Source organism: Pelobates fuscus, chromosome 11, assembly GCF_036172605.1.
Source record: "Pelobates fuscus isolate aPelFus1 chromosome 11, aPelFus1.pri, whole genome shotgun sequence".
Classification (NCBI taxonomy): Eukaryota; Metazoa; Chordata; class Amphibia; order Anura; family Pelobatidae; genus Pelobates; species Pelobates fuscus.
The window spans coordinates 51,378,986-51,403,363 of NC_086327.1; the positions used below are offsets into that span (position 1 = coordinate 51,378,986).

The following is a 24,378-nucleotide window of genomic DNA, read 5'->3' on the forward strand; positions in this document are numbered from 1 at the left end:
ATTTTTTTTAACAGTGAGCAGCCACAGGCTGCTCACTGTTTAATAGACATGCCCCTACTCGCGGTATAGCGACTAGGGGCATAATTTACTAATACTGAGTAATCTTTACTTAGTATTAGTAAATTTGGCTGAAAGACCAATGTTAGGTGATTTATGCCCTTTATGGATTAAAACCAGACTCTGCATCAACTATGTAATTTTCCATGGGAGTTTTGCCATGGATCCCCCTCCAGCATGCAACAGTCCAGGTGTTAGTCCCCTTGAAACAACTTTTCCATCACTATTGTGGCCAGAAAGAGTCCCTGTGGGTTTTAAAATTCACCTGCCTATTGAAGTCTATGGCGGTTCGCCGGGTTCCCCCGTTCGTGAACATTTGCGGAAATTCGCGTTCACCATTCGCGAACGGAAAATTTTATGTTCGCGACATCACTATTTAAATATGCTTATGGATTTGGGCTACTGCACAAGTAACTTTTTTTTCCTTTGGTATTTATTTAATGTATTGGGGCTGATGTGTGTTATGGTCATTGCTGCAGCCCAAGAGTAGTGTGAGTTGAGCGCAGGACTTCTTTTTGTGTTTTTGGATTCACTTTTACATCACACAGCCATGTTACAATGCAGCCACCTATCCCATGTGTTCCCTATTCAGGGTTAATAAGTATGTAGGGGTTTAGAAAAATACCCATCTCTGTCTCATTAGAGATTTCTTTGCCTGAAGCTGAAGCAAGCATGAGGTTTGCCTTGACGTAGCAGGTGGGCTTACATCTAATGGTCATTGGAGTTACTAAATAACCTCTGTTTATTTAAATATGCATAGGGATTTGGGCTAGTGTGCAGGTAACTCTTTTTTTTCTTCTAAAGTGACAGAAGGGTTTTTAACCCCTTCTGCCCCACGAGGCGGTGGAGGTAGCTATAGTGCCAGGAAAAATTGTTTGTTTTCCTGGCACTATAGTTTCCCTTTAAGGAAAAGAAAGGGTGGGAAACGGAGGGTAGGTTGTTCTGTGCTGACCCACTATTAGGATGACTATCCATTTACTAAAACCAGGGGGTCCAGAAAAGTCCTGAAAACTACTGTATTGTCTACGTTCTGTAATATTTTTTAGTAGCTGGTACATCCTTTAACTGAAAAAAAAAAAACAAAAACAATAATAATTTGAGCTGAGTGCATGCAGTGTTTATTATGAGAGTCACCCTGTAAATTATTTTTCATTGCTTCATTATTTCTGATACTGCAGGTCGAGAGAAGGGTAGGTGTGTTGCATCAGAATTTTTCCATGGGCCGGATACAGATATTGTAACGGAAAATACTGCGAACATACTTAGTAAGTTCTACATTTTCAACATATCAACTGTTTATTTTTTTTACAGTAATTGATTCTGTATCTATGATCTAAGGAAACATCTGGGAAATTATTAATTAGAATGTAAATTGCATTGAACTAACATTTTTTCTCTAAACCAGGCATTGCGGAGAATTGACTAGAAACTTGCAATTGTTGCAGCAAAAGTTAATACTAGATAACAAATGTAATCTAAGTGGCTCTGTCCCTGACATGTTTTTGGTATGATATATATTTAGATTTGAATATCCCAAACAATCTGATCTCGATCTAATAGAGCACTGGGATGTGCTGGAATAGGAGATTTATAGTATGAATGCACAGCTGACAAATCCATACTTCTCAACATTTCAAATGGACAAAGAGGGACCCTTTTATTTAAGGGGGTTGAGTGGGGTTGTGACCAAGGGTGATACTGTTTAGGCGACTTAGTAATGAGTGAATGCAAAACAAAAAAATGTAATTTGGAACACGAGCAATGTATCTTATTTACACAGACTGATTTCTAAACATGTCAATTGCAGTTTAACCCCTTAAGGACACATGACATGTGTGACATGTCATGGTTCCATTTTATTCCAGAAGTTTGGTCCTTAAGGGGTTAAAGATACATTACTGTGAGTATTATCACTGTTAAGCACTGTTATACACTCAGACACATCAGCAATATGGAGCTCTTAGAAAAGAGAGACATTAAGATACAAATGAGAGGCAGAGTGATCTGGGTATGCAAATCTAAAGGGAACTTATTATTTAAAAAAAATATGTTTTTTATGAAGGGTTCATGCTGTTTTGGGGGTAAAGTGAAGTCCTTCCTACAAAAGGAGGGCTGACTACAAGTGCATAGGGTGCAATTACTAATAGGCCATTTGGAGGCCAAACTAGCACTGTATCACATCAAATTCCAGTCCCTTTCTTAATTTTGTATTAAATGTATTATACCAGCGGTTCCCAAAGTGTGGGTCGCGACCCACTGGTGGGTCGCAGGGCGATTCCCAGTGGGTCGCGCTGACCCACACATCCATGGCCGCCGGCTAGTCAGGCAGACTGACACCAGGAGGGAGCCCGGCGGCTTGCCCTGTATGCCGCCGGGCTGCCTCCAATCAGTCTGCCCAGCAGCTCCGGTCTGCAGCTCCGCCGGGTGCAGAGCTGCAGACCGTGTGATAGAAGTCTCGCGAGCTCCCAGAGCGTTACCATGGCAACACTCTGGGAGCTCGCGAGGCTTTTATTACACGGCCTGCAGCTCAGCACCCGGCGGAGCTCAGACCGGAGAGGTAACCCACCGGACCACCAGGGATGTCTAATGAAGGTAGGGCACAGAGCCCAAACAATGCCCCCCACCCTAATGTAACCCCTTCTCTGCCCCCCCCACCCTAATGTAACCCCTTCTCTGCCCCCCCCCACTCCAATGTAACCCCTTCTCTGCCTGCCCCCCCACCCCAATGTAACCCCTTCTCTGCCCCCCCCCACCCTAATGTAACCCCTTCTCTGCCCCCCCACCCTAATGTAACCCCTTCTCTGCCCCCCCACTCCAATGTAACCCCTTCTCTGCCCCCCACTCCAATGTAACCCCTTCTCTGCCTGCCCCCCCACTCCAATGTAACCCCTTCTCTGCCTGCCCCCCCACTCCAATGTAACCCCTTCTCTGCCTGCCCCCCCACTCCAATGTAACCCCTTCTCTGCCCCCCCACTCCAATGTAACCCCTTCTCTGCCTACCCTCCCCCCCACTGTAACCCCTTCTCTGCCTGCCCTCCTCCCCCCACTGTAACCCCTTCTTCTGCCTTCCCTCCCCCCTAACCCCTTCTCTGCCTGCCCCCCTCCCCCCACTGTAACCCCTTCTCTGCCTGCCCCCCCAATGTAACCCCTTTTCTGTCTGCCCCCCTCCCCCTGTAACCCCTTCTCTGCCTGCCCTCCACCCCCCACTGTAACCCCTTCTCTGCCTGCCCCTCTCCCCCCTGTAACCCCTTCTCTGCCTACCCTCCCCCCAACTGCAACCCCTTCTCTGCCTGCCCTCCCCCCACTGTAACCCCTTCTCTGCCTGCCCTCCCCCCCATGTAACCCCTTCTCTGCCTGCCCCCTCCCCCTGTAACGCCTTCTCTGCCTCCTCTCCCCCCCTTGTAACCCCTTCTCTGCCTGCCCCTCTCCCCCCTGTAACCCCTTCTCTGCCTACCCTCCCCCCCACTGCAACCCCTTCTCTGCCTGCCCTCCCCCCACTGTAACCCCTTCTCTGCCTGCCTTCCCCCCCACTGCAACCCCTTCTCTGCCTGCCCTCCTCCCCCCACTGTAACCCTTTCTCTGCCTGCCCTCCTCCCCCACGGTAACCCCTTCTCTGCCTGCCCTCCTCCCCCTCATTGTAACCCCTTCTCTGCCTGCCCTCCCCCCTGTAACCCCTTCTCTGCCTGCCCTCCTCCCCCCACTGTAACCCCTTCTCTGCCTGCCCTCCCCCCACTGTAACCCCTTCTCTGCCTGCCCCCCCAATGTAACCCCTTTTCTGTCTGCCCACCTCCCCCTGTAACCCCTTCTCTGCCTGCCCTCCACCCCCCACTGTAACCCCTTCTCTGCCTGCCCCTCTCCCCCCTGTAACCCCTTCTCAGCCTACCCTCCCCCCAACTGCAACCCCTTCTCTGCCTGCCCCCCTCCCCCCACTGTAACGCCTTCTCTGCCTGCCCTCCCCCCCTGTAACGCCTTCTCTCCCTGCCCCTCTCCCCACACTGTAACCTTTTCTCCCCCTGCCCCCCCACTGTCGCCTTTTCTCCCCCTGCCCCCCCACACTGTAACCCTTTCTCCCCCTGCCTGCCTACTATAACCCTTTCTCCCCCTGCCTGCCCACTGTAACCCTTTCTCCCCCTGCCCACCCACTGTAACCCTTTCTCACACTGCCCCCCACACTGTTACCAGTACACACACTCCCTCCCACACTGTCACCCTCACCTCCTGTCTCTGCGTGTCCTTTTGTGTCAGTGTGTGTGTGTATTTGTGTGTCTGTGTGTATCTGTGTACATGAGTGTCTGTGTATCTGTGTGTGGGAAACTAAGTGTCATTGTGTGTATCGCTGTGTATTTGTGTGTCTGTGTGTGTGTGTATACACTGCACACATACTCCATACAAAAAAACATGCTTACATTGAAACACACATTGTGTATATGTATATTTTATAAACACAATATACACACACTGCATCCACTACACACACGCACACACTGCAATCAAACGCAAACATTACATACAAACACACCCCTGCATTAAAACACTAAAATGATCTACAAACACCCCTTCATTCAAACACCAACACTACACACAAAAAGCACACCTGCATTTAAAGTCCTACACTACATATACAAACACCCCTGCATTCAGATGCAAACATTACAAACAAGTACACCACTACATTCCAATAGCAACAGTACATACAAATACACTCATACATGCACACATATACTTAATACAAAAACATGCTTACATTCAAACACTGCTCACAAATATAACCCTGCAATGATGTGCAAATGGTAGATCTCCATCTGGCATATTATTGTTGAAGTTCTCCGACAGATGGAGATCTACCTTTTGGCCACACTTTCACTAGATGGGGGCCCAGAAAACATACTTGCACCACGGTCCTCTCTACATAAGTTCCACCACTAGGATAATCAATGTGAGGTGCCTGGATGAAAGAGCAGGACAACAACATTTCTGATTCTGAGTCTGTGAGTAAGCAGTTGTATGTCTCTAAAACTGATTGCCATGATGTGTAAAGTTTCTGCATCTAAAACTGCCATGATATATCAAAATTATGCCTCTAAAACTGCCATGTTATGCCAATTTTATGCATCTAAAGCTGATTGCCATGGTGTGCCAATTTTATGCATCTGACTGTTTGCCATGGTGTGCCAATTGAATGCTTCTGAAGCCGATTGGCATGATGTGCCAAGTTTATGCATCTAAAAGTGATTGCAATGATATACCAAGTTTATGCATCTAAAGCTGATTGCCATGGTGTGCCAATTTTATGCATCTGACTGTTTTCAATGGTGTGCCAATTGAATGCTTCTGAAACTGATTGCCATGATGTGCCACGTTTATGCATCTAAAAGGGATTGCCATGATATGCCAAGTTTATGCATCTAAAGCTGATTGCCATGGTGTGCCAATTTTATGCATCTAAAACTGATTGCAATGGTGTGCCAATTGAATGCTTCTGAAGCTGATTTCCATGATGTGCCAAGTTTATGCATCTAAAAGTGATGCCATGATATGCCAATTTTATGCATCTAAAGCTGATTGCCATGGTGTGCCAATTGAATGCTTCTGAAGCTGATTGCCATGATGTGCCAAGTTTATGTATCTAAAAGTGATTGCCATGATATGCCAAGTTTATGCATCTAAAGCTGATTGCCATGGTGTGCCAAGTTTATGTATTTAAAGCTGTCATGATGTTCCAATTGTATGCCTCTAAAATTGATTGCCATGATGTACCAATTTTATGCATCTAAAACTGATTGCAATGGTATGCCAATTGTTTGCATCTAAAGCGAATTGCCATGGTGTGCCAATTGTATGCATCTAAAGCGGATTGCTATAGTTTGCCAATTATATGCTTCTAAAGCGGTTTGCCATGGTGTGCCAATTGTATGCCTCTGAAGCTGATTGCAATGGTATGCCAATTGTATGCATCTAAAGCGAATTGCCATGGTGTGCCAATTGTATGCATCTAAAGCGGATTTCCACGGTGTGCCAATTGTATGCATCTAAAGCGGATTGCTATAGTTTGCCAATTGTATGCATCTAAAGCGATTTGCCATGGTGTGCCAATTGTATGCATCTAAAGCGGATTTCCACGGTGTGCCAATTGTATGCATCTAAAGCGGATTGCTATAGTTTGCCAATGGTATGCATCTAAAGCGAATTGCCATGGTGTGCCAATTGTATGCATCTAAAGCGGATTTCCCCGGTGTGCCAATTGTATGCATCTAAAGCGGATTGCTATAGTTTGCCAGTTGTATGCCTCTAAAGCGGTTTGCCATGGTGTGCCAATTGTATGCCTCTGAAGCGGATTGCCATGGTGTTCACTTTTTAAAATACGCATTAAAAGCAAGTGGGTCCCGAAAAATTACCATTTTGAAAAGTGGGTCTCGGCCCATAAAAGTTTGGGAAGCCCTGTATTATACTAATACTGCAATACCCCTCCCCCCACCCCCTGGATTTTTCAGCTTGTGCTGGTATTTTTCTTTTGAGATTGAGAATACACTGCAATACCAGTAGGTGACGCTGTGTATGGAGAAAGGCAGGGATAGGAAGCTACATCTTATCCCTGCTTCTCTCTCCTGACTGAATCCGTGGGGGAGCAGCACAGAGTGCAGCCAGCAACTCCCAGACTGCAGAGGCAACCTACAGATCAGGTAAGTGAGGGTTGGCAGGGCAGCCTACAGATTAGGTAAGTGAGGCATGGGGGGGCAGTTTACAGATCAGGTAAGTGGAGGCATGGGGTGGTAGCCTACAGATCAGGTAAGTGAGGCATGGGGGGCAGCCTACAGATCAGGTAAGTGATGCATGGGGGGGCAGTTTACAGATTAGGTAAGTGAGGCATGGGGGGGAGGGGCAGTTTACAGATTAGGTAAGTGAGGCATGGGGAGGCAGCCTACAGCTCACGTAAGTGAGGCATGAAGGGAGTGTGGGGGGACACCAGTGGATAGACAGGCTCTGCTAAAAAATGTCAATCTGATAATCAACACCTTCAAGATTATAAAAAATAACTCAGGCCTTTATGTATGAAGTCAGAGTAGGAGGATGTAGTACCTCATTTTTATTTTTTTTAAAGTTCCATCTCTGCAGTATGTCCCATGTAGTCAGTATTACCACAAATGTGGACTATGATACATTAGATAAAAGGGATTTGGCTACAGTCACGAAAGGGTTAACTAGGTGCCTTACTTCTCCCCACAGTGTGTTTGAGGCTGCACAAAGCAATGGCAGTATACCCTTTCCTAATGTCCAAAATGTCAGAAACCTGTTGTCGTGCTCCTAGACTGCAGCTGTGAGTAATGAGAAGCCTGTAGTCTTTCTAGCAGGTTCTATCAAACTTCTCTCTCTTATCCTAGCCTTTAATAACCTTATAACCATATCCTAGCCTTTGAAAAATGTCATATTGTATCTATTGCAGGGACTGGATCCTTGGTTTTGTCAATGAATGAATGAGGGAGGACTGCTTGCTCTGTGTGTTTGTGTATTCAGCAGTAAGTGTATGTATTGAGCAGTCTGTGTGTGTGTATTCAGCAGTGAGTGTATGTATTCATCAGTATCTGCGTGTATTCAGCAGTCTGTGTGTGTGTGTATTCAGCAGTATGTGTGTATGTGTGTATTCAGCTGTGAATGTATGTATTCAGCAGTCTGTGTGTATGTATTTAGCAGACTGTATGTGTGTATTCAGCAGTGAACGTATGTATTCAGCAGTCTGAGTGTGTGCATTCAGTTTTGAGTGTATGTATTCAGCAGTCTCTGTGTGTTTAGCAATCTGCATTTGTATATTCAGCAGTGTGTGTGTGTGTGTGTGTGTGTATTCAGCAGTCTCTGTGTGTGTATTCAGCAGTCTGTGTATATGTATTTAGCAGTCTAGGGGTGGAGAGCAGAAACACAGGGAATGGAGAAGAAGGCAATGACAAAGACAACAGGCTGGTGAAAGGGACAATGACACACACTGAGGGTCTCGAAAGGGGATAGGAACACACAGAGAGGCTGGAGTAGAGGACAATGACACACAGAGGAGCTGTGGATGTGGGCAAGGAACACTGAGGGGCTGGGAAAGAGACAATGACACAAACTGAGGGGCTGGGAAGGGGACAGGACCACACAGATGGGCTAAGGAAGGGGGCAATGACACACACAAAGAAGTTGGACAATGGGACAATGACACACAAAGGAAGTAACTGGGCGAAGTAAGAGACACACAAAGGGGCTTAGGGAAAGTAAAACACACAAAGGGGAAAGTAAAAGACACACAAGGGGGGGTATAAGACACAAAGGGAAAAAATGGAGCATAAAGTAAACTAAGAGGGGTGAAATATTCAAAAGATGGGATAAGAAACACAAAACGGGGTTAAGAGACACACAGGTGAAAATTTATTTTTTTCTAACAGACTCTCTAATGGATGCCGAGACAGCCTCTGTCAGAGGGCCCCCCTCCAGGGCCCTTTATTATTATTACTGGCATTTATAAGGTGCAGGAAGTGTTGTGGGTGCAATCTGGTACTGTGGGTACACTCTGGTGCTATAGCTAGTGCTGTGAATGTCCAAGTACTGTGGCAACTGCTGTGCACGCAACCTAGTGCTATGGCGGTAGCTTTGTGTGCAGCCATTTTTATTTTTATAATTCAGTTATAGTGCCTTGATCATGTGTTTATGACTAATGTGGTGCATTATTATTATTATTATTATTATTATTATGATATTTATAGAGCGCCGTCAAATTCCGCAGCGCTTTACAATGGGTGGATGAACAGACATGTAGTTGTAACCAGACAAGTTGGACACACAGGAACAGAGGGGTTGAGGGCCCTGCTCAATGAGCTTACATGCTACAGGGATTCGGGTAAAATTACACAAAAAGGTAAGGATAGTATTAGACTAGTGACAGTTGCAGAAGAGGAATCAGTTGGGAGCTATTAACAGTTTAATTGAAACGCTTTTATGAAGAAGTGGGTTTTTAAGGATTTGGAGACTGGGAAGTGGAGACTGGGTGAGCATCTAACGGAGGAGGGAAGCAAGTTACACAGGAACGGTGCAGCCCTCGAGAAATCTTGAAGGCGAACATCAGAGGTGGGAGTACAGACAGAAAATAGACGTAAGTCTTCAGCAGATCGTAAGGGCCTAGACGGGACATACTTGTGTATAAGGGAGGATAGATAGGTGGGAGCAGCATTATGTAGAGATTTGAAAGCAAGAACCAGAATTCTAAATTGAGCTCTATATTTCATAGGAAGCCAATGTAGGGACTGACAGAAGGGTGAGTGCGGGCGAACAGGAAGATGAGCCTCGCCGCCGCATTCATTATGGACTGTAACGGCGCAAGTTGGGAGCACGTAAGACCACTGGGAAGCGGATTACAGTAGTCAAGGCGAGAAAGGACAGTGGAATGGACCAACACCTTAGTCGCATCTGGCGTTAAGTAGGGGTGGATGCGCGCAATGTTTTTGAGATGGAAATGACAGGATTTGGCGATAGATTGAACATGAGGCTTGAAGGAAAGGTCAGAATCAAAGAGAACACCTAGGCAGCGAGCCTGCATGGTGGAGCTGATGGTAGCAACGTTGACTTGGAGGGAGACAGATACAGGAGTAACAACACTTGAGGGAGGAAAGACCAGAATTTCAGTTTTGGTCATGTTTAGTTTAAGGAAGTGGGCAGCCATCCAGTTAGAAACAGCAGAGAGGTAGTCAGAGACACTAGTCAAGAGGGACGGGAAGAGATCAGGAAAGGACAGGTAGATTTGCATGTCATCCGCATAGAAATGACAATGGAAGCCAAAGGAGCTAATGAGTTTACCAAGGGAGGCAGTATAGATGCAGAACAGTAGGGAACCAAGGACTGAACCTTGGGGGACACCAACAAAGAGGAGTTGGGGAGAAGAAGCAGAGCCAGAGAAAGAAACACTGAAAGAGCGCTGGGAGAGGTAGGAGGAGCACCAGGAGAGAGCAATATCTTGTAGACCGATATTGCGGAGGATGAGAAGAAGCTGTTGATGATCAACAGTGTCAAAAGCCGCAGACAGGTCAAGGAGAATTAGGATAGAGTAGTTACCACGAGATTTTGCAGCGAGTAGATCATTGGATACTTTAGTCAGTGCCGTTTCCACAGAGTGCTTAGCGCGGAAACCTGAAGCGGATCTAGCAGAGAGTTGGACTTGAGGAAGTCTGTCAATCTCGCATACACAATTATTTCAAGGATCTTGGATGCAAAAGGCAGTAGCTAGATAGGACGATAGTTGGATGGGGAGTTAGGGTCAAGATCGGGCTTCTTTAGAATTGGGGTTACAGTTGCATGTTTGAAGGGCGATGGAAATATACCAGGAGAGAGAGAGATTGAGAATTTTTGTGACAGGTGGAGAAAGACAGAGTACGGATGAGATGCGAGGGAATTGGATCTAGGGAATAGATCCAATTCAATATGCATTGAATAGTGTTAACATTAAAACAGATTAGAAATTGCAATACTTAAATCAGACAATGGCAACTTGATTCTTTTATTAATCTTTTATTAATCTTTTATTAATCTTTTGCATCAGGTTTCTCGAATCTTTTGCATGCCTGCACTTTATGTGATAATGACTTTATGTGATAATGACTATGCCCCTCCCCTTTATGTCATGTCACTGTCAAAAAGGGTCAGAGCATGGATGTCCCTGTAACGGACCGTTTCGCTCAAAAGGGGATAAAACCCAGTTTAGGCGATAATCCCCTTTAGATAGACCAGCAGCTACTGTAAGCACCAATTTCCCGGACTCCCAAACTGCATGGATTCACCAACTCTCGAACAGCAGACACACGAACCCTGGAAGCAGCCGAACAGGAAAAGCAATATGAACAGCTTACACTCCTGGCAGTCGGCATACAGTCAAATTCCCCCCAAGAATGAGACAACACTTCAGCTTCAGGGTTAAGCAGGAACTCTGGACTGGCACATCCAGCCTGGCTTTTATTACAAGAGTACACATACAGGCCACACCCAGGGGGAGGCATAAAATAACCAATGACATAGATGTTACCTCCCACACATCCCCTCCCCTTAGTGTGACACATAATCCCATTATTCATACAGTTTAAAATATACTTTTTACACAATATTTATAACTTCAAAACCATACATCACATTCACACAAAATTACATATCCACAATCAATCCATTCAAGGGAACAACATATTAAAAAATGGCATGGATCAGACCAGGGGTTCAAAAGTTAGTAAAGTATCTTTTAAAACCCCTAGCTTCCCAGCTCAGACCGGTTTTACAGGGCCTTCTCTGTGCTGGAGAAGTAATCCAATTACCTCCCAGCACAGAGACAGACTCCATTAACCACATGGTTACAGAAAGACATAAAACACTTTAAAATACAGAAAGTTACTTTTTATCCATAACACACCTACATTTCACATATCCCCAGATAGCTGGGATCTGAGCGCACAAAACTACTGAATAGCGCGCAGATCCTATTCACACAGTACAATTGCCATGGAGCTAAAGTCTTTCCCATAGTCTTTCATTATATGAATAGGCTCCATGGTATAGCTATCTGGGGTATCACATTCCCATAAAGAGTGGTCCATAGTCCAAAGGCAAGAGGCGGGCAATCAGCCCCCTCCAAGGACATGTGGCGAGGTTGGTTTCGCCACAGTCCCCCCCCCCCCCCGGAAAATTAGCTGCAGACGCTCATGGATGCTTTGTATGTCCTTAGAATGCTTTAGAAAGTCAATGTTTAGCTCTACAACATCTGAGGATCTACCTGTTGCTCACCTCTGACCTAGGCTAATGTGTTTATGTAGCAGTACACCTTTTATGGCAGAATTCCATACACCTCAACGGTGACATCCCAAGAAGCGGGACACCGGTGGGAGGAGATTAAAGGTTGTAGGCCAATGACAGTATTGCATAACTGACTTTGCTTAAAGGGGGCAGACCCTCCCTGAAAGGGCATCCAAATTACTGGAACCTAGGTGAATGCATACAAACCTGCCTGCCAATCAGGCAGGCCAGACCACAGTGCGTGGGCTATGCAGAGAGAGCAGTGTTTCCGTTTTCTTTGCGGGGTCCTAATGCCCTAAATGCAGTGCGATTGTGTCTAATGAACCTCTTGTGCAACACTTTTTTGGGGACAAAAGTGGGACACCAGGGAACAAAGTCAGAACGGACAGGATTTGGAAATCAGGACTGCCCCGCCGAAATCAGGATAGTTGGGAGGCATGAAATTGATGGAAAATTAAAATAATAATTATGTTAATTCAAGACCAGATAAGGATCCCCTCCTTATATAATTGATGATAGATACATTATTAGAGAATATAATTATGGTTCTTTCAATGTTTATTTCGTCTTTAGATCTTAAAGTGCATGATTTGGTATAGAAATGCAGTGATAATTATTAAGAAAGCCTTTTCGATAAGTTGTTTGTTATTTGCTATTTACAGAAACCATCCGCAGTGCCACTCCTTTTCCCATGGTCAGTCTGTTTCTTGTATTTACTGCCTTTGTAATCAGTAATATTGGACATATTCGGCCACAGAGGACAATACTGGCTTTTGTTTCTGGAATCTTCTTTATTCTCTCTGGTAAGAATAAACACACTATTAAAACAATACACACACTGTTAAGGTGGAGAGTGAGCTACAGATTTCTTGCTGTGAAGAAAGCCTTAACAAAATATACAACATAAAATAGATATAAAAAGAAGTTGCTGCCAAATATTTTGGTTTTATATAAAATAAATTACGGTACATGTTTTTACTGTTAAAGTCTGAACAAATTGTCATTCTTCACTTATCATTTTGCATCCGATGCACATATATATCTTCTAGTAAAAATGACAGATATTCAACCTAACTCGGTATCAACAGTAAATCATTTAAAATAAATAAGGAAGTTAGCGTTGTGATAAAAAGAGATTGTATCAGAATGCAGCAAACAATGTTTGTGTCCCACCTCTCCCACTAACAACACACATAAAGTGTCAAAATAAACACAAAAGTGTTATTCACAAAGATGATTCACTTGCATATTTTTACAAGATTCTGTTGCATGACGTGAATCTAAAAAAAACTATAGTGCAAGATACTGCTAGCATTACTCACACTTGCTAGATCCCTCATACATAGGATTGATCTATCCATCTATCACTGTTGTTCTTTATTAATTGGTTAAAGATGTAATGCAATACCTGCTTAAACAGTAACAGGGCTATTTACTATAGTGAGAATTCAAAGTGAATTTCAAATTTAAGTAAAGTAGACCAACTGGAAGTGGTTTTACCAGTGTGCCTACATTGGCCTTAAATTTGAATTCACTTTGAATTTTATTTGAATTTCAAACAACACGCACTTAAGCTAATAACTATTAAAGCTAAAATACACTAAAAGTATTTCAAGCAAAATGGACTAGCAGTGAAATGGTGTTATGTATAAGAAGAACATAGCTTTAGTTATATATGTATATGATAAGTCTATTAGATCTTTTTCAAAACTGTATCTTTAGAAATCTAGACTAGATTATCCAAAAATTGAAAATATGTTTTGACAGCGGAATTTCAGCCATATGTTAATGAAAAAAAAAATAATTAATCAGGCTAATCAAAATCAATAAATTCAATAAATAAATATTTATATGTTTTGCAGTACACTGATAGGAGCTTTTTCAACAAATTGATTCACAAATCAAGTGATAAAAAAGGATCAATATAGAAAAAATAGGAGGAACAGTAAAAATATCTATATTTTATATATTACATATTTATTAAATATATAATACTTAAACATATAATTATAGATTTGTTTTACTGCTCCTTTCCCCCCATTTATTGGTCACATTGGTCATTTGATCTATGAATAAAATCAATATTTAGTGTCTGTCCCCTAGCCATCAATCATCTTTTTCCTATCGGTCATCTCTTTTTTTTTTTTTTAAATCATGGACTGCATTGTGAATAACAATTTAAAATTAACATACTCATCCATTGCGTTATTTGTTTGGTTTGTGAATCAGCTTTATTTTGGCTTGGAATTTGGGAATTTGTACGATCAGCTGATCTGCCCAAATTTAGATGAGTTGCCATTCATAGTGAAACAAATCTCTGAGTCAATGGGAATCCCCACTATCTCATGATGGAGCTTCTACCATGATCTACTGAAGGTTAAGTTTATTATTGTACAGCAAACCGGGATTTCTTGTTTAATCATCGTAGAGAAGGACTAATAAAGAAAAGGTTGTTGGAAAAATCTTACTATTTCCAGCTCTCCGATATTCTAAATTGAACGTCTGGTATCAGGGAAGTTCCGTTGCTCACAGCTGGGCTTCTTTTTTATTTCTAGTTAATTGGACAAACAAGGCAGAAGACAGAGCTCTCTTCGTGATTTATTATGTCTCATTTCAAGAGATACTAATTTTAGCTATATACAAGTATCAGCCCATGTTTGTTTATTTGCAGAACTTAAAAGTCATAAAGAACTGTAGATCCAGTCGATATGGTAGAGAACCCACTGTATGTTACTCCCATTTTGCAAACAGAAGTATAGAGCCACAGGCTACACAGTGCCTGGTGAAGAATATAGTATATTTAATTATGGTCAAGGAGACAAAACAAAGATACAACGTTTTGGCTGTGAGGCCTTAAACCTCATAGTCAAAACATTGTATCTTTGTTTTTTCTCTGGGGCCATTATTAAATATACTTTATTCTTCACCCTGCACTGTGTAGCCTGTGACTCTATGCTTCTGTATTTATATTGGGGGCTAGCGGACATCCCCCACAGCGTTCGGGTGAATCAAGATACTAGTGTGCAGCACTCCACTACCTGGTCCCATTCTAAAAAATATCATCAAGTTCTAATTTTGCATTTCACCAGTGGCATCATGGGGGGCTCCAGCCTGAATGTGAGGAACTATAAACCCAACTCTCTGTGCTACTTTGCTGTCCCTGCCGATGCCCAGTCTCCTCAGTGAGTCTAGGAGTCAGCCAGTAGTGGAAGCATTGCAGTGATAGAGACACACAGGGATAATGAATGTCATATTTTCTGTGTCTTTATCACTGTGCAGCTTCTGCTTATGGCTGAGATTCACTGAGCTAGGGCAGGGAGAGCGGAGCAGTCTGGTAGACTTAGTTGCAGCAGAGGAGACCAGGGAGCTGCCTAACAAGGGAGTGTAGGGCTGGCAGAGCACAGTCTGAGTGCTTTCCCTAAAGAAGGCTTGTGGCTGCTGGCTTTGCTGAAACAGCGGGTGGCCACCTGTCTTCCCCATCTACCATGATTAGATACGAACCTCCAAGATACAAGGTCACAGGGGTATCCTTTTAAGATGTTTATGAATGTGTGTGTGTGGTGCCAAAGTGGGGCTTTGGGGAGGAGTCACCAAATAAGTTTTGGTCTCAAGCCCGGGACGTTTTTTTTTTGGCCCTAGCAAAACCCTGGCATTTCACTGTAACCTTTTATTTTAAATATATTTCCTTTAAATTGGAGGTAAATTCTATCATTACTTTCTCTTTCCCATAATAATACCAAATATTGTTGGTATTTGTTATGTGATTTGAGACATCGAGAAACAGGAAACACATTTGAGTTCCCATTGTTCTATTTTTAACCAGATGAAAACATAGAAAATCAGACATATGTATATACATTACATTTTAATTTACATGTGACCTATATACACACATCTGGTTATGTAGTTTTCATACATTAAATGTCAATTAAGAGAAAAAATCTAAATATAGAATGAAGAATGTAGAAAGGGGCACTCCAGAGCCTTAAAGCACCTTTGCTTGCTGAAATGCTTTATGTATGAAGAGTGTGTCCTTTTTTTTTCAGTTTACAAAAGTGCAGATTTCAATAGAAATTGGCACTTTTATAAATTAACCTGGTTACACCCCCCTGGCTTTCAAGCAGACAACTGGTCCTGTTACTTCCTGGTTTGGTTAGCTCAGTGGAGCTAAACTCAAAAGGCAGAAAATTGCCCAGAACATCTGCCTTGTAAATACTTATTAAGCTGCATTGGGAAGTTTGTGATTGGACAGCCCCAGAAAGTCTGGGCGGTGTTAAAAGGAGAGTGCTGTCAAATGCTTCAGGCAAGAGACCTGCAGCTTTTGCAAGGTGTTTTTAGATATACCACTAATAAAAAAAAGGCATAAATAAATGCATGAATGTTTTCATTGGGGACTCGGAGTATCTACTAAACAGTGATTGTTATATTGGCAGTGGAATGTCCCTTTAAATGGTTTTCCGATATACATGCCTGAACAGGTGAGTCATATGCAGATTAGCCCAAGGCATGATTGATAAACAAATCCCAAATACATTATAAGTGGAACTTTCCCTGTGAGCTTCTATCATTAAAGTGCATAAAATAGATGTGGCACCCTTAAATCTTCACAATCATACATACGGAGATTAAAATGAACAAATTACATGAATCTAATTTAAATGTTGTTCACCTCTTATTTTTCAGGTCTTTCTTTGGTGGTCGGATTAGTCCTTTATATCTCAAGTATCAATGATGAAGTCATGAACCGTCCCAGTAGTTCAGAGCAATACTTTCATTATCGCTATGGTTGGTCTTTTGCATTTGCTGCATCTTCATTTCTCCTTAAAGAGGTTTGTGAAATAGCTTTTTTCCATTGCTTAATCCAATTTACTATTCACTTTAGAAACATGAAAACAGAACAAGGCCCCATGACAAACTCAATAATCCTAATCTCTCATTAATACTTATGTTACCGTTACTAATAAACTTTACGAATATGAAGTATAAGGGTTTCATCCACTGCCTTTTAGTAAGGACAAATTTTGTTTGGTTGATCATTTCGGGAAAAACAATTCAGACTAACAACAATGGAGTGAAAATTCTCAAATTAGAGTAATGTACAATATATACATAATATAAATACTATGTATATATTTCTCATGATATTGTTAGGTGCATTTTCATGCCATTTGGTTCACAGATAAAAAGTGTTTATTGGCTCAATTTTCAATTTATGTTTGAACAGCAATATAAACATAAAACTGATGTTTTATCGTATCTCTATGTGCTAGGTTTCCATCCTTTGTTTGATATAAAAGTTATGCTAATATTTGTCATGAAAAAATTGTTTGGTAGTGAAGGGGTTGAGCATCATTTAAATGACAAACCTACAAGACATGCTGTCCAAGTTGATTCCTTTGTGGCCATAGTCTATACATTTTCTATCAGTATAATGTGACATTACCCAAAGCACATGTTATCTCCAATTGGTTCAACAAATGTTACATTGAGTTCAGTATGCTAAAAAGGCTACCACAAACATGCAGCTTGGTCCAATAAATCACATTTGGATGTAGTAAAACAGGAAATGTGCAGCATGAACAGGCAGTAGCTTTGTGATGCTACCATGTCAACATGAACCAAAACCAGAATAAAAACATACCATGTTTATTCAACGCCATGATAAATTCAGGCAATCACAGGGAAGTCTTAGCCAGGGACAGAAAAGCTTACCTAGTTAAGTGGTTATTGAATGTATATGTTACAGTTAAAGTGAGAAATCAGTTAATGTGCCTAGTTAATCTGCAGATTAACTGATTTGCTCAGTTAAAGAGCGGAATCAAGAGTTTTCTGCACTTTACCTTGGTAATGTGCACATTAACTGCTTCCGTCTAGTTAAAGTGCAAAATGTTTGTTTCTTTCCCTCGGTAAAAGAGGAAATTATTTATTACAAAAACGTCCTCGCAGAACCTGTTTAACCCTTTCGGTGCAGTCTCTGCAGGGTCGTTCACTTCTCGTCTGAAGGCAGAAAGATTCTGTGTGAACGATTCTTTTTGTGAGCAAGTTCCTTTCAATGCCCTCCACCATCAAATTCTCAAAGCATAGACGCATGGCTTGTTGCTTCTCAGAGGGGGGCTGGCTACTAACAATGCTGCTCCGGAAGTCCGAGAAATACTTCTCTCATTGAGGAGAATGAGACCAAGGAGAGGTCTGCTCATGGACCACTGATTCCGACAGACTTCAAATATATGATGATATTGAGAACAGTGGAGAGCATCTGCTTGCTTCCTCATGGTGTGGGGGTGCCTATGGACAGGGGAGAACTGAAGTACTATCAAAGACACATTAGTGACTACTTGTCTTCTGTATAATTTCTACACATGTTTACAATGTTTGACAAAAAGTTGTGCTTAAACAATGTCCACTTTTTTGTCAGGCTCAATATTCCCATAAGCTCTCTGCTTCTCCTAAAGTTACCCATGTAGAGCATGCACAGATATTTGAACAAGGAGGGGGAGTGTGGGCGAAAGAACTCAATGATGTTACATCATTGCCAGAATAATAAAATACCGAAGGTGGTATATTATACACATTGGGGGAACACTTAAGACTATGAGAGTCAGGGTGGACATAAAAAAATGAGTAGGGCAGCCTTTAACTTCAGGTGAGGAGGGAGGATAAACAAGATCCAAATCAGGGGAAAGAGGATCCCTAACTTCCTGGAACTAGCTAGGGAATATTCTAGATTTTGGCATCAGGCTCAGAATACACTAACTAGACCAAAGCAGAAACCAGGGACTTAGAGACAGAGTAAACCACCAGAGCTGGAGTAGTAGCAGTACCAAACAGCAAAGAACAGGCACTTCAGGGCAGCCGGCGCCAATAATCTCCAACAACAGAAACAATGCACAGGCACTTGAAGGAAAACATGAATCCTAATTTCAGAGGCAAAGGCTCAGGCACTTGAGGGTCAGCCAAGTGCAACACTAGAGGGAAGGCAGGCTGAAAAAAGGGCAGCCGCAGCCTAAATCACATGAAGCTTAGCGGCCACAATCTTGCAAAATTGTGTCCATTGGCAAAGAGCTGGCACCAAAAACCACAGAGGAGGGATAGGGGATGTGAGAGAGGCAGCCAGAGCAGAAACACTCTGTGGAACCAGCTGTAATAGGCCTAAAACACATGCTAGCTGAAAGCAAGATTGTGGCCAGCATGAAAGCAATTCTTGGGGAGTGGAGATGCACTGGAGACCACAGAGAGCCACATAATGCTAAAAATAGACAGTTAGAGACACAGTAACAAAAAAGAGACAATAAACAGCCACAGGCAAATGTGAACAAACACAGTACAGCAAAACACAATGAGATATACCAAATTGCAATGAACAATACTGGTATGTGCAGTCAATACTCTTCTGATATGTAGGGAGCAGCAAATAAAGAGGAAGTGCAGAGGATGTGCTTTAGCTTATATAGTGGTGGTTACAACATTATGGGGTAGGGTATGTGAGGTTATGTGTACTTTATATATTTTTTATTGGTTTTTCTTTGCTGGTATTAAAGAACTAAAGGAAGAGCTGAGCACAACATGGGCCTCCATGTCAAAGAAAAATTATAAGCTTAGTTTGCCATCTTGTGAACCATAGAGTTTACTATCCATGCAGTAAGCAACATGAGCACCTATAGCAAAGTATAAGCTAACCATTGAATGTTGTTACAATTGAAAATGGATAAGGCAAACAATAACAATATGTAAATTACTGTTCAGAAATACGTACAAACACAATTGTCGTGCAGTATATATTAGTAGAGATTTTATATTTGTATTTTCCTGCTGGCATTTTTTTGTAATTGATTAGAAAATGCTATCAGAATAAAAACTATATACAGGCAACATGCAATTTGTATACACATGGTTTACTCATTAATCAAAATACAACACATACAGAGATATTGAAAGTGAATTTAGAGTGAATTTAAAGTTTATATCAAAATAGCCATATTACAAAAATTCTCCAAGTCCGTTCCATTTTCATTTTGGCTATTTTGGCCTTACATTTGAAATTCCGTCTGAATTCACTTTGAATTCCCAGCATTTAAACCCTTTAGCAACTAATTCATCAACAATGAACAGAGATACTTCAACATTCTAAAATTACTTGCAAATTTGAAAACTAGCTTAAATGAGAAAAACAGTGCTCAAGAAAAAATACTAAAAAGCAGGTATGTCCAATGTGTAAACAGATTGTGGAATTATAAAAACATCTTTATCATCATTATTTTCAGAACATGTTTAGAAGTAAGATTGTATGTATTTTCTTAAAAAAAAAAAGCTAGATTACATATGATTTAATTGCTAAGCGTAAAGGGAAACTATAGTAACCCAGTGGAGTGGTCTGGGTGCAGTGTCACTGTCCCACTTAGTCCTGCAATGTAAATCATTGCAGTTTTAGAGAAACTGCAATAATTATCTTGCAGAATTAAGACTGCCTCTACTGGCTGTCAATCAGACAGCTACTAGAGGCACTTCCTGTAAGTTAATGGACTCCAGGCATGAGGACATCCAATGTCTTTGAAATCAAGAAAGGGACATCAGTGCTGAAATCGGGTAAATGCCAGGGGAAGTGAGGGGGAAGGGGGGACAGAGTGTACTTCAGTGTTAGGGATACAACTTTGTATTTCTAACACTATAGAACCCTTTTAACAGTTTACACAATTCTAATTACTTATTTGTACAATCATTTGGACAAGGACTCGCTTTAAGACATATCTGTATTTTTATGAATCGTCATTTGAAATTTATCATACTAACACTATAGATAAAAAAAGAGCATTCACTTTATTCTATTTATCTTTCAATGCTGCAGGGTGCTGGTGTAATGTCAGTATATCTCTTCACCAAACGTTACGCTGAAGAAGAGATGTATCGTCCTCACCCTGCCTTCTACCGTCCACGACTTAGCGACTGCTCAGACTACTCAGGTCAGTTCCTGCATCCGGAAGTATGGCACCGTGGTCGAAGCCCTTCTGACATCTCCAGTGATGTGTCAATTCAGATGACTCAGAACTATCCTCCAGCTATCAAGTATCCAGACCACATACACATTTCTACTTCACCTTGCTAAAGGTGGGGCCTGTTTCAAACTTTTTGGAAGTTGCTAAGCATCGTCCTAGGTTAAAATTCACAATTTGACCTGTTTCATCAGATACAGCATATTGTGGATCCTAAAATGTAAACTATTGCTTCCAAGAGTCCGGAACGTTATAGCTCCTCTTTTCTTTTAATCCATTTTTTTAGTTATGCTATACTTTTTACTGACAGTCAGAACTCTTGTTTGATTCTACTGAATTTATTTTAAACCTTATACATGACTGGATGTCATCTCTATTTCACTCTTTAAAAAATCTGGCTGCATTTATAGCTTTTATTACACATGCTTCTACAACTAAGAAGCTACGTTATTCATTTTCAGAAGGGATAGATATATCTTGCCAATCTAGGAATTGTTTCTTAATTCTATCAAGAAACCTGTGAATTGCAACAAACTTTTTTTTCTTCATGAATTACAATGAACACATTCAGAATTCTCCTTTGTTCCTGAGCAAACTTTATATGAAGGAAACCTCATCAGGCTCAATTCAAAGAAATGCCAACTCAAAGATAATCAGTTAAAAAGGAAATTCAAAGACCATAATTCAAGGAGGACAGCATAGCTTCATATAAAATGATGACTTGGTAAAAATATACTAAAAAAATTAGCTATTCCATGCTGAACCTTGAACATTCGAAAACTTTTCTCTGCCTTTCAGGAAAAAGTGACAGATTCAGCCACTGTTAACATCTTATGCTTTTCAAAAATGACTAAATAATTTTCTGGGATGATATAATATAACAGTGAAATATATCCTGTCTCATGTCCTCTGGAGAAAATGGAAAACAAAATTATGTTGAAGGACTACCCATTTATTTCCATCTGACTTCCATTTAATTTTTTATATTTTTATTTTCTAATTTAATTTCCTATCATGTTTCTCAGGCAGGAATACCTATATCTACATCTTTGCACACAAATTTAATAGTCTTCCTTATCTTTGTACATATATGTAATTGTATGCCACACATCCAGAAGTCTATGCACCTTCAGTTTACCTCCTTCCCTTGAAATCACATACAGATAGACCACAAAACCTAGTGAAAAATGGCTAGCTTGTAGTGATGTAAAAGAAAATTATAGTTTTATATTCTATAAGAGACTATTCTTTGCTACCCAATAAGTATAATTATGAATGGTAAGAAAATTTGGCTCATCCAAAAATTTCCCCCAAAACAGAATATTTTTCACATTTTTTTCAAATTTTTGGCAGAATTTAAGTAAAGAAGATCTTATTCAGGAAATAGGCCAATCAGTGAACTGCAAAATATATAACTGTATTTCAAAAATATTTTATAATATTATTTATAGTTATCTGCTGGATGTGGAAAGTAAAACCCAATACTTTGGTTTGTTATTATATCGTGAAGCTGCTAGTGTATTTAAAGGGTTTTGAAAATCCTTTTTTTTTTTTCTGAGTGCACTTTTCCGCTAAAGTTAATTAAGTTATTGAATGATTACTTAATTTTCATCTCTGTGACTTTGTATGCACTTATATACACAGTAGCAACTCACAGAGCTTCCACACTTTGACTTGGACCAGAAAAAGTCCAGAGACGAGCTACAAAATTGATAAAAGGAATGGAGCATTTTAGTTATGAAGAAAGATTAAAAAAAATTAAATCTGTTTAGTTTGGAAAAACGGCGCCTGAGAGGGATATGATATCTTTATACAAATATATTCGGGGCCAGTACAAACCTTTATCTGGAAATCTATTCATAAATAGGGCTATACATAGGACACGAGGTCACACATTTAGGCTGAAAGAAAGGAGCTTTCATCTAAGGCAAGGAAAAGGTTTTTATACAGTAAGAGCAATAAGGATATGGAATTCTCTGCCTGAAGAGGTGGTTTTGTCAGAGTCACTACAGATGTTTAAACTGCAATTGGATAAATACTTGCAAAAACATAACATACAGGGATATCATTTCTAATTAGTGGGGTAATAGCTGCTTGATCCAAGGAGACATCTGACTGCTATTTTGGGGTCAAGAAGGAATTTTTTCCTAGTTTGTGGCAAAATTGGAAGCGCTTCAGACTAGGTTTTTTGCCTTCTTTTGGATCAACAGCAACAGCATATGTGAGGAAGGCTGAACTTGTCGGCGCAAGTCTCTTTTCAGCTATGCAACTATATGTAACTATGTAATATTCTCTTTTAGTCTATCTTAGTATATACTTAAGCAGGAGTATGAACCCACAGGAGATAGAACAATACAAAAGTTAGAACAGACTTTTAAATTCTGCAGTTGTTTTAGTGGGGCAAATATTAATGTTGGGCAAAATTGAAAATTTTACTTACAGTTTGCTGTGTATATAAATGTCTGGTGCATACTTATGTGACAAATGTGAGTGAGTCACTTCTCTGGAAGCTCAGATTAGAGATCTGAAGAAGCAAACTGCAACACTGAGGTGGCGTGACAACCTTGAAAGGGGCTTACTGCTCACTGAGCAGGTTTTAGTGGGGGCAGCTAGTAGAATGGGAGGAGATGAGCCAGTTGTGGACCAGGCAGGTAACTGGGTGAGAGTTATACATGGTAGCAAAGGAGTAGGGTAGAGAAAGGCTGTAGCCAATCCTGATTCTGTACACCCCTGCAGATTTGCCCTATTGAGTGTATCAGCTCAGTAGTGGCTGATTTTGTGCTTAAATTACATCCTTTACAGCAGTGATGGATTGCACCTGAATGGAAGATGGTCTTTTCTGCTGGGTGATGGCTAGAAGGTTGGAGGAGGCTTTAAACTCAAGTAGTGTGTGGGGAGCAGGGGGGTTGGCAGGGTAGAGATGGCAAAAATAGTTAAATTAGCAGACAGAGCAATAATGTAAATGGTAACTTTAAATGTCTGCTTGCTAATGCAAGAGTCTTGTGTAAGAATATGGGGGAACTTACTACTTTTTTGTAAGTTTATTAATGACAAAAAGGTAAAGAAAGAATGTGTTGGTCAATTGGAATCTCAGATGTGTTAATCAAGAATGATTAGGATAAGGCAGAAATTCTAGATTATTTTACTTCTACAGTATATAGATAAGAAGAATCTAAAGCTGTTGATAACAGCAAACAGGTGATTGGTTAACACAGGATAAAGTTCTACAGCAATTATGTTAGTGTAAACAAAGCCCCAGGGCCAGATGATATTCACCCATGAGTGCTTAGAGAGCTTAGTGTAGAAATATACATAACACTGTTTTTAATCTTTCAGGATACTTTTCTTTCTAGAGGATTGGAAAAAAACTGATGTGGTGCCTATATTTATAAAGGGTTTAAAAGCTCAGCCTGGAAACTATAGACCCATGAGCTTAACATTTGTGGTAGGGAAATTACTGCAAGGGCTGTTAAGGGATAATATTAAAAAATAATTTTAACAGCAATATCATTAGCAGGAATAAACATGATTTTGTGAAACT

General features: G+C 41.0%; 1 protein-coding gene across 1 annotated transcript in view; it reads left to right on the forward strand.

Moving 5' to 3' along the window:
• Positions 1-22,341, forward strand: part of CACNG7 (calcium voltage-gated channel auxiliary subunit gamma 7) — an 88,057-nt gene extending 65,716 nt beyond the window's left edge. Inside the window, exons 3-6 of the mRNA XM_063436269.1 lie at positions 1,236-1,322; positions 12,513-12,653; positions 16,534-16,679; positions 20,693-22,341. Of these exons, the coding sequence (XP_063292339.1) occupies positions 1,236-1,322; positions 12,513-12,653; positions 16,534-16,679; positions 20,693-20,950 (632 nt within the window). The 3' untranslated portion in view covers positions 20,951-22,341. The remainder of the gene's footprint in view (positions 1-1,235; positions 1,323-12,512; positions 12,654-16,533; positions 16,680-20,692) is intronic.
• The last annotated feature ends 2,037 nt before the right edge of the window (positions 22,342-24,378 follow it).